We start from the raw sequence: 11,269 nt of genomic DNA, 5'->3' as shown, positions 1-11,269 counted from the left end.
TGAGATTGAGTCTTTTATGGTTTGTCTCCCTCCCAATCCCATCTTCTTTCATTTTTTCTTTTCCTACCCCCCAACCCCCCACATTGCATCTCCACTTCCTCATATCAGGGAGATCATATGATAGTTGTCTTTCTCTGACTGACTTATTTCGCTAAGCACAATACCCTCTAGTTCCAGCCACGTCGCCGCAAATGGCAAGAGATCATTTCTTTTGATGGTTGCATAGTATTCCATTGTGTATATATACCACATCTTCTTTATTCATTCATCTGTTAATGGACATCTAGGTTCTTTCCATAATTTGGCTATTGTGGACATTGCTGCTATAAACATTCGGGTGCACATGCCCCTTTGGAGCACCACGTTTGTATCTTTAGGATATATACCCAGTAGTGCAATCACTGGGTCATAGGGTGGCTCTATTTTCAGTTTTTTGAAGAACCTCCACACTGTTTTCCAGAGTGGTTGCACCAGCTTGCATTCCTACTAACAGTGTAGGAGGGTTCCCCTCTCACTGCATCCTCGCCAGCATCTGTCATTTCTTGACTTGTTAATTTTAGCCATTCTAACTGGTGTGAGGTGGTATCTCATTGTGGTTCTGATTTGTATTTCCCTGATGCCGAGTGATATGGAGCACTTTTTCATGTGTCTGTTGGCCATCTGGATGTCTTCTTTGCAGAAATGTCTGTTCATGTCCTCTGCCCACTTCTTGATTAGATTATTTGTTCTTTGGGTGTTGAGTTTGCTAGGTTCTTTATAGATTTTGGATACTAGCCCTTTATCTGATATGTCCTTTGCAAATATCTTCTCCCATTCTGTCAGTTGTCTTTTGGTTTTGTTGACTGTTTCCTTTGCTGTGCAAAAGCTGTTGATCTTGATGAAATCCCAATAGTTCATTTTTGCCCTTGCTTCTATTGTCTTTGGCGATGTCCCTAGGAAGAAGTTGCTGCGCTTGAGGTCAAAGAGGTTGCTGCCCAATTTTTAAGGCAGCTCCTCCCCCATCCCTTACGCAGACCGCCCCCCCCCCCCTCAACGACGCACTGATCACCCGGGCTCTTAGCAGTGCCAACGCGGAAGGCCGAGCTGCCGGCAACATCCGGGCACTGGTGGGGCGGGGCGTGGGCAAGGCAGGGACTTGTCCAGTGGGTGGGAGCCCGACATCCGCTTCTGGTTGCTGCGCTTGGAATCCCGCATCCATCTCCGGAGGCAGGGTACAAGAGGTGCGCAGGCGGCAAGCAGGAGTGTAGAGGAGCCGCTGGGGACCGCGCTCGCCCCGTCTGGGAGTGTCGCCCCGCCCCGCGCACACGCCGTACCCAGTCAACCGCACTGCCCCGCCCCGCACGTGACGGGGGGCGGCGCCCAGCAAGCCGGCAGGGCCGGGAGTAGGGGAGAGGAGCAAAGTGCGGCAACTTGGGCGGCGGCAGCAGCTAGGGCATGGCGGCTCTCTACGGCGGCGTGGAGGGGTGAGTGCGGCTTCGCGGAGAGAGTCCGGGAAGGGCGGCTGAGAAGCGGCCGGAGGGCGAAAGGCGGGAAGCCCGGGGCCAGGTTGGCATGCTGGTGACCTACCACGTTAGGGTCCGGCCACTTTGGGCTTCTGACTTGCGGGGCCTTGTGGTGAAGGGGTGTGTGCACGCGCTTCAGTGCCCGAGGACTTGCGGGACTCTGCGAGTGCACGGCCACACCCGAGGCGCGCGCGGGGGGTCTTTTATGTTTCACGGCGGAACCACACCCCTTTCTCCGGCGAACGACCCACTTCACCGCCCCCCCGCCCCCCGCCAGATCTAGAAGCTCGGGATGGCTGAGAGAGTTGAGCTTGAACAGGTGTCAGGTGTGAAGTTGCTGGGGGGTGAGGGGAGTGGGAGTGTGGTGGAAGCGGGGGACAAAGACCCTTGCCAGGGGCGATCTGGTAGCTACAACAGGCAGCAACCGAAGTGCTAGCCTGTCCTGATGTCTGGAACTCCCCGTTCTTGTCAGCATTCCAGATGAACCCTCTGTCATTCTTACATTTTTCCTTCTTAGAAACTTGCTTACTGGACTTCTTGTAATACGGCTTCTTCCTAGGACTATGGGCAAGGCTTTTGCCCAATCTGGGCTTCATTTACCCCATGTGTATAGTGAGAAGGGGGATGAATGACAAGTCCCCTGCCAGCGAAAGCATTCTGTGAATCTGGGTGTGAAATCTGGGCAAATAGAGAGTGGCTCTTGTCACAGCCTGGACACTTACTTTTGAATCCGAGATTAGGATTACTTGTATGCTGTACAGACTCACAGACCCCCATGTCATTTTATTTATTTATTTTTTAATGTAAATTGTTAAGGTTTATCTCCCCCATTCTGCATCTGTTGCACTTTTTTTTTTTTTTAATTCAGTATAGGAAAAAAAAAATTCAGTATAGGAGCTTGGGCTCATCGCTGTTATATTCATGTGTAAGATATGACCTGTTTCTCTAGATTGTCAAGAGATTCTTTTGGACTTTGAATCTGCTGCCTTGTTCATTAACTACCCCTCGAAACTTCTTGTCACCTTTGAGGTTGATCAGCAGGTCTTTAGTGTCCTTTTCCGATATTCCCAAGAGTTCTGATCAATAAAGAAACATACATCACACCACCACAGACCTCCATCCAAACTACCATTTCCCCCAGTAATAAGCATTTCACCATTTGGTTCCTTAAGTAGGTATAAACTCTCTTCTGCCCTCTCGTCAGTGTTTCTCCTGAGGGTGTCTTGAAGAACTTGGCAGCTGTAGCTGGATCTTGAAAGGCAGCCTTTAAAAAAAAAAAAAAAAAGAAAGAAAGGCAGCCTTTAGCTATTATGAAAGAAGCAGAGACATGCGCCACTCCCTTTAGTCACATTTCCTGAGTGTTGGCCTGTGCCAAGCAGGAAAATGGATGAAGGATCTGGAGCTTGGCACAGTGGAGTTTGTAGTTTCGTGAGAGGCAGACAGAAAAACAACTATAGGCTCTTATCAAAATCTTTACAATTTATAGGGACACTGATGTGGCCCAATGAATGGAGCTGTGGCGGTAGGCCACACGTCAGAGGTTTCAAGTACTAGATGATAGAGAAGTAGGGTCTTACAGGATAAATAGGACATCCCTGAGGGAAGCTGTGCAGAAGCAACATTTCAGTCCAGGAGCGTATCAAACCAGAAGTGGGCTTGGGAATGGGAATTGGGTTTGGCAAAGTTGTCACCTGGGCTCTGCCTGGGACTAGGACCCCTGGAGCTTAGCTGTCCCTGTAGGTTTGTCAGAGCAAGACTGAGTGCCCCTTTGTGTTCTCTAGGGGAGGCTCACGGTCCAAGGTCATTTTACTCTCAGAGGACGGGCAGATTGTGGCAGAAGCAGATGGACTCAGCACAAATCACTGGGTAAAGACCACACTGAGGGACTGGTGGGTTTCTTTGTGGTTGTGGTTTTATTCTCTGTAACTCCCATCAAGATGGTGGCTGGGGCCGAGTATAACAGCCTGTAGGGGCAACATGGGTCATGCAAGACTTTGTAACTCCTCCTTCCCTTGATTGGGGCCAGCTAATCGGGATAGACAAGTGTGTGGAGAGGATCAACGAGATGGTGAACAGGGCCAAACTGGAAGCAGGGCTGGATCCTCTGGTCCCTCTACGAAGCCTGGTGAGTCTGGGGTTGATCCTGGGAATGAAGGCACAGAAACACAGCGATTTTGCCTAGGTGAGTCTGAAGACTGCAGGATGAAAGGCTTTGAGGGCTTAGTCTCTGGTCTAGAAATACATGTTCTCACTCATTCTTATGGCTTCAGTTGTCACCTACAAGCCATAAGGATGGGAAGAGCCCAGGGCTTTGGAGAACCACAGAGACCCTGGTTTGAATACCAGTTTTGTCACTCAACATCTGTGAGACCCTTAGCAGGCTACTTACCTCCACCAAGCTTCAGTCTCATTTGGGAAATGCAGGTAACGGTAGCTACCTCAGTGGTCAGCTAAGAATAATGGCATGGTACATTCCAAAGTGCTTAGCGTAGAGCCGTAAGCACTCCTTTAATGTCCACTGTGAGTCTCAGCTCAGATGTTTCTCTCCAGTTGCTGGGGCTCCGACTGCCCCCTGGTGGTAGCCTCAATGATGGTTCTGCAGGCACAGCTAAGCCCCTTGTAGTCCACACCAAGCCCACCTCCTTTGCTTGCTCTCTTGCCTGACTTTTCCCTTAAGGGCACTGCTAACCCTCCCACCCCCCAAACTTGGCAGTGTTGAGTCCCCTCTCTGGGTTCATTCCCAGACCAGGTTCTTCTTGCCGCCAGCAGCACCTGGTGGGTCATCGTGTGGGGCGGCAGGAGGACTGGAGCTGACTAAGCAGGGTGTGCCCAGATGTACAGAGTTGGGGTAGACACCAGGAAGGGAGGGGTTGGAGAAGGGAGCTGGGTCTGGTCACTTTGCTCACTCGCTCCCATCCCACACGGCCTAGGGCTTGTCCCTGAGCGGTGGGGAGCAGGAGGACGCACTGAGGGTCCTGACAGAGGAGCTGAAGAACCGATTTCCCCACCTGAGTGACAGCTACTTAATTACCACAGACGCCGCGGGCTCCATCGCCACAGCGAAGGAGGCTGGTGAGGAGGAGGGCGGGGTGAGGTTGAGAACTGGTTTTCTGGGGAAAGCCCCTTGGTTGGAGCTGACGGAACTTGTCCAGCAGTACCTGGAAGGTGGCCTCCAGCACACCCCGCGCTCTTCTCCCTGCTCTTTTTATTGGCTTAAGTCCCCCTGCCAGAGCACCAACTGGACAGAAGGTGGGGGGGCAGAACTGTATCTGTCAGCCTGGAGACTCTGCTCCAGAGGAGGGAGCCCCCGGGGTGGTGCAGGGGTGAGGCTGGCTGGGAGAGCAGTTAAGGGCCAAGAAGAAAACTGGGCGGAGCTCTGTGCTAGTGTAAAAGGCCTGGTATCCTGAGCTCAGCATTTGAAGCTCTGTTCCTGTTTTATGAGTAGTACCATCTTAGAGAAGTTATGGAACTCGTGGGTTTCAATGCCCTCCTCTATGAAATGGAGGTTACTGTATTCACAAATGAGATTTAGGATGTTGAATGAGTATCACTGTGTGAACAGGGTCTAGCGTGATCGTTGGTTCTTAATAGATAGCGTGGTAAGTCAGGTAGTCACTTAGCTTGGCAAGGAGGCTGGCTTATGTTCCTCTTCGTCTCTCAGAGAAGGGCTCTGTATAGACTGGAGCTCTTTGAGACTCAGGTCGTCCACTTTCAGGTGGGAAACTAGCTGGGCTCACTTTTCTGTACAAGACTGGGTGATGATCCCAGGGCTGGTTTCTGCCCTCTTTCCTCAGTCAGAAGCTGTGTGCTCCGTGCAGGGCCTTGGCCACACTGAGCCTCCCTATTCCCTTTCCCCAGGTGGGATCGTGCTCATCTCTGGGACAGGTTCCAACTGCAGGCTCATCAACCCCGATGGCTCGGAGAGTGGCTGTGGTGGCTGGGGCCACATGATGGGGGACGAGGGCTCAGGTGAGTCCATGCCAGCCGGGCCTGGCTCTGGGGCCCTGGACCCTTCCGTTCCTGCAGCTCTCTGTCTTCCTCTCCCCTGACCTTGGCCACCAACCCCTTGTGGCTCTCCAGGGATAGCTCCTGAAAAGATCCTCTGAGTCCAGGGTAATGACTGAGAGAACACAGAGATGCGATGGCAGACTCGTGGCTGACCTTGGACGAGTGGCCGACCTTGGTCTGCAGTGGTGATCTGTATCCAGGTTCAGATTCAAGCCTCGGTATAATAGTTGTTGTCCACCTGTGTGGACACTATAAAGGTTAAGGCCACAGGTGCCAGGACATGCTGGACCAGTCTGCTAATAGGAAAGGGCTATAGAAACTCCTCCTGCATGACCTCTTTGTAGGTAGTAGGTATACCTAGGGGCCTCTGGGGCCAGCTCATGGCAGTGACTGCGGTGGTCTTTGTGACAGTGGACTCTCCTTGTCTTTGTTTTTGGGTAGGAGCTGGTGTGACTTGGCCTTACCTATTGTTTTCCCCCTTGCTTCCCTTTTGTGGATAGGTCATACAGTTGAAATCGGGGCACCTAATTTGCTGTAATACCCAAGCTGGTCACTAAACTGTCTAGGTCTGAGTTTCCTGGTCTGTGGACTCAGGGAGATCGTCCCATCTTCGCCCTCTCTGCCCTCCACAGCCTACTGGATTGCACACCAAGCAGTGAAAATAGTGTTTGACTCTATCGACAACTTGGAGGTGGCTCCTCATGACATTGGCTTCATGAAATACATCATGTTTGACTATTTCCAGGTACCTTCCCCTGCCTCTGGTGAACATGCGCCCCTGGGATGGGGCAGTGGCATACTGAGCAGGAGTGAATGTAGGAGAAGAACTGGGTGAGCTGAAGGGAAGTTGGGGTGAATTGTGGGTCAGAGCTGGAGGTTGGAGAAATTCTAGGTGAGGACAGGATTCATGATAACGTGGGTGGTGTGTGCCAAGGGGAGAATGTCAGGCACGTGGAATGGGCAGGCTGGGGCCAAATGGTTAGCTAGAATTCATGCTTGGGCAGCTAGGCCCTGCTGGGAGGTGAAGGTAGATGCCGTTTCAGGCTGGAGCGAGAAGTGCTGGGTGAGATCAGGAGACAGGGTACTCAGACTGAACTGCTTCTGGCCCATATGGGTCAGGGAGGAGAGCCCGTTAAAGAGGGAGGGTTCTTGGGGGAGGTGTAGCCTCCTACCCAGGGCTTTCCTCAGTCTGGGCCATGCGTATTTGTAGTGGAGTAGGAAACAGCTATTTTTAGCTGAACCCAAAGTAAAAGGGAAGAGGAGAAGGAAGGTAAGTCTACCCAATAGACCTCTGTGCATGGCAGCTGCTTATGTGTGCTGGCGATGGGCTCAAGGAAGGAGATTAGAGATGCTGGAAGGCAGATCTGTATAGGGAGGGAGGAGGAAGACAAATCCCTTTCGATAGTAGCTGCTGTGGGAGATGCAGTTAAGCTACCCCAACCCACCAGATTGGTTCTAAACCCAGTTGGTGGGTCTCCCACGCCATCTATTACCCTTAGGCGTTCTCACAAAGTCATTACAAGAATTAAATGAGATTGTATGCAGAATATGCTTACTGTATTGCTTTAAGTGCTCACATTGAGAGCCCCCCTTCTTCGTCTTAGTGTGTGCTCTGGGAAAGTGCCCCTCCCTTAGGACCTGCAGAGGCCATTTGTTAGAGTGAGAGAAGGACTTTCTGTGGTCAGAGAAGTTTGGGAGAAACAAGCAGATTTCGCGGTGCAGGACTTCACAGGGCCTTTAATTTGCGAATGCACCCTGTGACTTGGAGAGTTGCGACATGCAGTAGTCCTTAGATTCCTCTCGTCAAAGAAATCTTTTCAGGAGCACCTCTAAGAACTACAGAACACACTTTCGTGCTCACAGATCTGTGCCCTGTGCTGTATGTATCCAGGCTCATCTGTAAGGAGTGATGGGATTCATGTGGGGAAAACAAAGAACCTGCCTCAAATGAGAAATCTCAAATCTTTGTACTTTCTAGAGCTTAAAAAAAACAAACATTATTCCAGCTTCTCAGAGACATCAGGAAGATCAACTTGGGTGGGCAGACTGTGCATTTTTCTTTGCTTCTGATGACTCTCTGTGCCCCTTTCTCTGTCTCTCAGGTGTCAGACCGGCTAGGAATCCTCACCCACCTGTATAGGGACTTTGATAAATGCCGATTTGCTGGGTTTTGCCAGAAAATTGCAGAAGGTACTGGAGGGGTGGGTACAGGGTTTTATTTGGTTTTGTTCCCCAAAGTTTTCCCTCATTATAGGATGGAATGGGGTTCATATGAGAACTAGAAGCTAATTTCCCTTTGACCAAGTGACTTCAGTTCTCTGCCCTCATGCAGCTTGGTACTAGGATGCCTTGGGCTGGAGCCAGAAGGACATGTGGGGTGCACTGATAATTGTTTTATATTATCTCTGATTTTCTTGACGGCTGTCATGGCTTGGGGAGGCCGTGTGTCTGTTTCCGAGAAATGTATGAAGCAGTTGTCCTTTGGGCAAATCTGTAATTAAAACAAACAAAAACTAAAGATATCTGAAGAACTAGGAGATCATAGAGAGGTTTGGCATGGTGGGTTGGCGTTGGGGGGCGCTAATGCTCAGGAAAAGCTAAACCGTAGGGCTTGCTTGTCTCCACAGTGCTGTTTCTCCACTATAAGGTTCATACTCCCCTCACTTGGATTCCTGCAGTGTAACTGCATTGTAGGCCTCTCTTGCTGTACTGAGGCCCTTTTGGAGCAGAGCTGGGTGGGGGGCAGACCGCAGACTATTGGATGGTGGGTGGGGCAGGAGCACGCCAGCCTGCTGCTCAAGTAGGGTCCCCAGAGATGAGACACCTTCTGGGACAGACTCAGTAAGCTGGAGTACAGGCCAGATGCTACTGTGCTCCTCTAGTGGGGGCTGCCCTTCTGCGCCTGGAGTGACCCACCTCAGGACAGGACACCCCTGCTCGGGTGGAAGTACCTGGTTGGGGCAGGGCAGTAAGGATGGAGGACTGCTTTTGGAGGCTTGTCTCCCTACATGCCATGAGGTGGGCATCTATTCCTAATTTAGAGCTTTGCTAGCTCTAGGTGCTCCTCCTGTTTCTCCCCTGCAACAGGTACTCACCAGCTCCCTTCCCCCCAATCCCGCCCCAGGTGCTCGGGAGGGGGACGCCCTCTCCCAGTTTATCTTCAGGAAGGCTGGGGAGATGCTCGGCAGACACGTGGTGGCAGTGTTGCCTGAGATCGACCCGGTAAGTCGATGGGAAATGAAATCTGGATGTTGCTGGGCCAGATCTGGCTCTTTCCCATTAGGGATGAGACTGTCCCATCAAACTCCGTAAAGAGGGGCATGATTTTAAATGGACTTAGGGTGTGAGAAGAACTCTGTATAGTCTCTAACACGTAAGAGCTCTCGGGTCTGGTGCCTCCCCTCTGTGGCTGGCCCGAAGCCTGTGTTTATATATAGTCCACTGCTTGAACACGGTGCATGTTTCCATCCATTTCCCCCCCTTCTCTTTCCTGCCTCTGTATTGTTGCTTCACCTTTTTTCCCTTCCATTCTCTCTCTTGGCTTTTTGAGTCTCCCTGTTTTCCTCCCTTTTCAACCCTTTTCTTCAGTCCACCTGGCTAGAGGGAGAGTATCTGGGAGCGGGTGGGCTGGTCTTAAGAGACCATCTGCTTCAGCGTTGGAGAGGTGTGGTCACCCCAGTGTCCATTTCTGCTCTTCACCAGGTCTTGTTTCAGGGGGAGATGGGCCTACCCATCCTGTGTGTGGGCTCTGTGTGGAAGAGCTGGGAGCTGCTGAAGAAAGGTGAGCCTAGGGTGGGTGATAGACGGGTCGAGGGTGGGGTTACTCGGGAAAGCTGCTTGTCCCAGGGGGAAGACTTGAGACTTGGCTCCTGAGGCCTGCACAGGCCACAGCCCTCCGCCCACAGTCTGCCAGGGAGCCCTTTTATGGTGTCTCACCCAGCTTCCCTGAACTCTTAAAAGATGCTTTTGTTTTAAAGGATTTATTAAATACACACCACTTCTTAAAAATTAAAGACATACCTCCCTTGAGATCAGAGCTTCTGGCCAGCATGTGGTGACCTCTGTAGTCAACACAGTTGCAGCCAGAAGGTAGAAGAGGGGCCTTCTTCACCCTTGAAGTGTTGGTTCATGTAGCTGTGTCATTAGACATTCTGAAGCAGTTGGGAGGACCCTCTTGCTTCCTTGGAGTTCCCAGCACTGGGTACGGGCTGGCTGCAGGTTCTAGTATCCAAAGGCCATTACCAGGTTCCTGTCCCCTGGTGCCCTGCCTGTTAGGGACTTGGTGGGTGGGCCTCTTGGGGACCTGCACAGGAATGCCTCAGGGCCTGGGCTTCTCCCTTCCCTCCGTGTCACTGTCCCACCTTCTCCTGGTCTCGACCAGGGAGAGCTGGTCTACTCTCACCTCCACCCTCCACCCTCTACTCTCTCTCCCTTTAGGTTTCCTTCTGGCGCTGACCCAGGGCCGAGAGACCCAGGCTCAGAACTCCTTCTCTGGCTTCACCCTACTGAAGCTGCGACATTCCTCTGCCCTGGGTGGGGCCAGCCTCGGGGCCAGGCACATCGGACATCGCCTCCCCATGGACTATGCTGCCAACACTGTTGCCTTCTACTTCCACACCTTCTCCTAGGGGGCTGGCCCTGGCTCCACCCCGCCTAGCACCATGTGCTGCCCAAGAGGAAGCTTTGGGCTTGTCGTGACTCATTAAACCAGACAAGCCTAGCACTGTGGACATTGGGTGCTGGAAAGGAGGCTTTTTTTTTCTTTTTTTAAAAAAACAAACACATATAAAAGAAAATAAATGCACTTTATCCACTCCCCAGTTAGATTGTGTTGTCAAGCACACTTGCTGTGTATATCCTGAGTGCATCTACCAGTGGCCATCCCAGAGAGCTCAGGAACAGTTCTAGGTCAGAACTTACAGCCTGGTGCCTTGCTGCTTGGCGCTTGGTTTGCCATCTGCTCACCATACAGTTGGGCAGAGAATTCATGTGTGCCATCCCTCCCCACTGCCCCCAACCTTAGCATACCTCTACGCCACGCTGCTGCTAGTTAACTGTGACCTCAATTTCTCCTGTCCAGGTGAGTAATGATTCCTGCCCAGCCGTTTTTCCTGGAACCGAGTGTTCTCTGTGGAGAGCATCACTGGGAGTAACTTTAGACACTTTATACCCTCCCCTGATGGTCCCAGAAGGATTTAGGAGAGGGGACCATTCTGGTCTGGGAGAATTCCCTCACTGGATTTGGTGCTCATAGGTAAGTGGTACATGTTGCAGTTTTTCCCCTATGAAAGCATTCTTGAGAGGTTGGGAAGATGACTGAGATCTAAGAAGGCCAATTAGATACAACTAGGTGGCCTGTTTATTCCTCGTGACTTCCAGCCTGGCTCTGGTTATAATACGACATCCTGCATTTGTTGTGTGACACGAATGATGAACATTGGTGAAAAGCAATGTCCTCTGGATACTGTTACTGGTTTAATGAGTCAAGACAAGCCCAAAGCTTCCTCTTGTGCGGCACATGGTGCTTGGTGAACTGAAGACACAATCTTGACCTTCAACAGCTGCCTCTCTGGGTGTTCAGAGCATAAGGTATTTGAAGGCATGGAACATGTGCACCAGTTAGTCTAGATCTTGTTTTCAACTAAGATCTTTGTCTTCCTCCTCCATCAGGTGTCTGATTCAGTAGGTCAAGAAGAGGTGGAAATGTTCATTTCTACCAAATATCTTGGGTGAGTTGGGCTGTAGAGGTCCAGGATCTG

The 11,269-nt window shown here is 51.3% G+C and overlaps 1 protein-coding gene across 3 annotated transcripts; it reads left to right on the top strand.

Annotated features, from left to right (window-relative positions):
• Positions 1-1,115: 1,115 nt before the first annotated feature.
• NAGK (N-acetylglucosamine kinase) lies at positions 1,116-10,330 on the top strand. Of its 3 annotated transcripts, none has more exons than XM_059405890.1 (10): positions 1,116-1,463; positions 3,284-3,368; positions 3,529-3,627; positions 4,433-4,574; positions 5,361-5,471; positions 6,077-6,255; positions 7,613-7,711; positions 8,635-8,732; positions 9,213-9,291; positions 9,948-10,037. In XM_059405890.1, the coding sequence occupies exons 1-9, from the start codon at positions 1,435-1,437 to the stop codon at positions 9,283-9,285; spliced, it is 915 nt and encodes a 304-aa protein (XP_059261873.1). In that variant the 5' UTR covers positions 1,116-1,434; the 3' UTR covers positions 9,286-9,291; positions 9,948-10,037. The 3 variants fall into 3 exon arrangements, with proteins under 3 accessions (XP_059261873.1, XP_059261871.1, XP_059261872.1); XM_059405888.1 differs by having other exon boundaries at positions 1,120-1,463; positions 7,613-7,700; positions 9,948-10,330; XM_059405889.1 differs by having other exon boundaries at positions 1,124-1,463; positions 6,143-6,255; positions 7,613-7,700; positions 9,948-10,330.
• Positions 10,331-11,269: the final 939 nt, after the last annotated feature.

The sequence above is a fragment of the Mustela nigripes genome, chromosome 7 (assembly GCF_022355385.1).
Source record: "Mustela nigripes isolate SB6536 chromosome 7, MUSNIG.SB6536, whole genome shotgun sequence".
Classification (NCBI taxonomy): domain Eukaryota; kingdom Metazoa; phylum Chordata; class Mammalia; order Carnivora; family Mustelidae; genus Mustela; species Mustela nigripes.
This window is presented reverse-complemented; position numbering and strand designations above follow the sequence as displayed.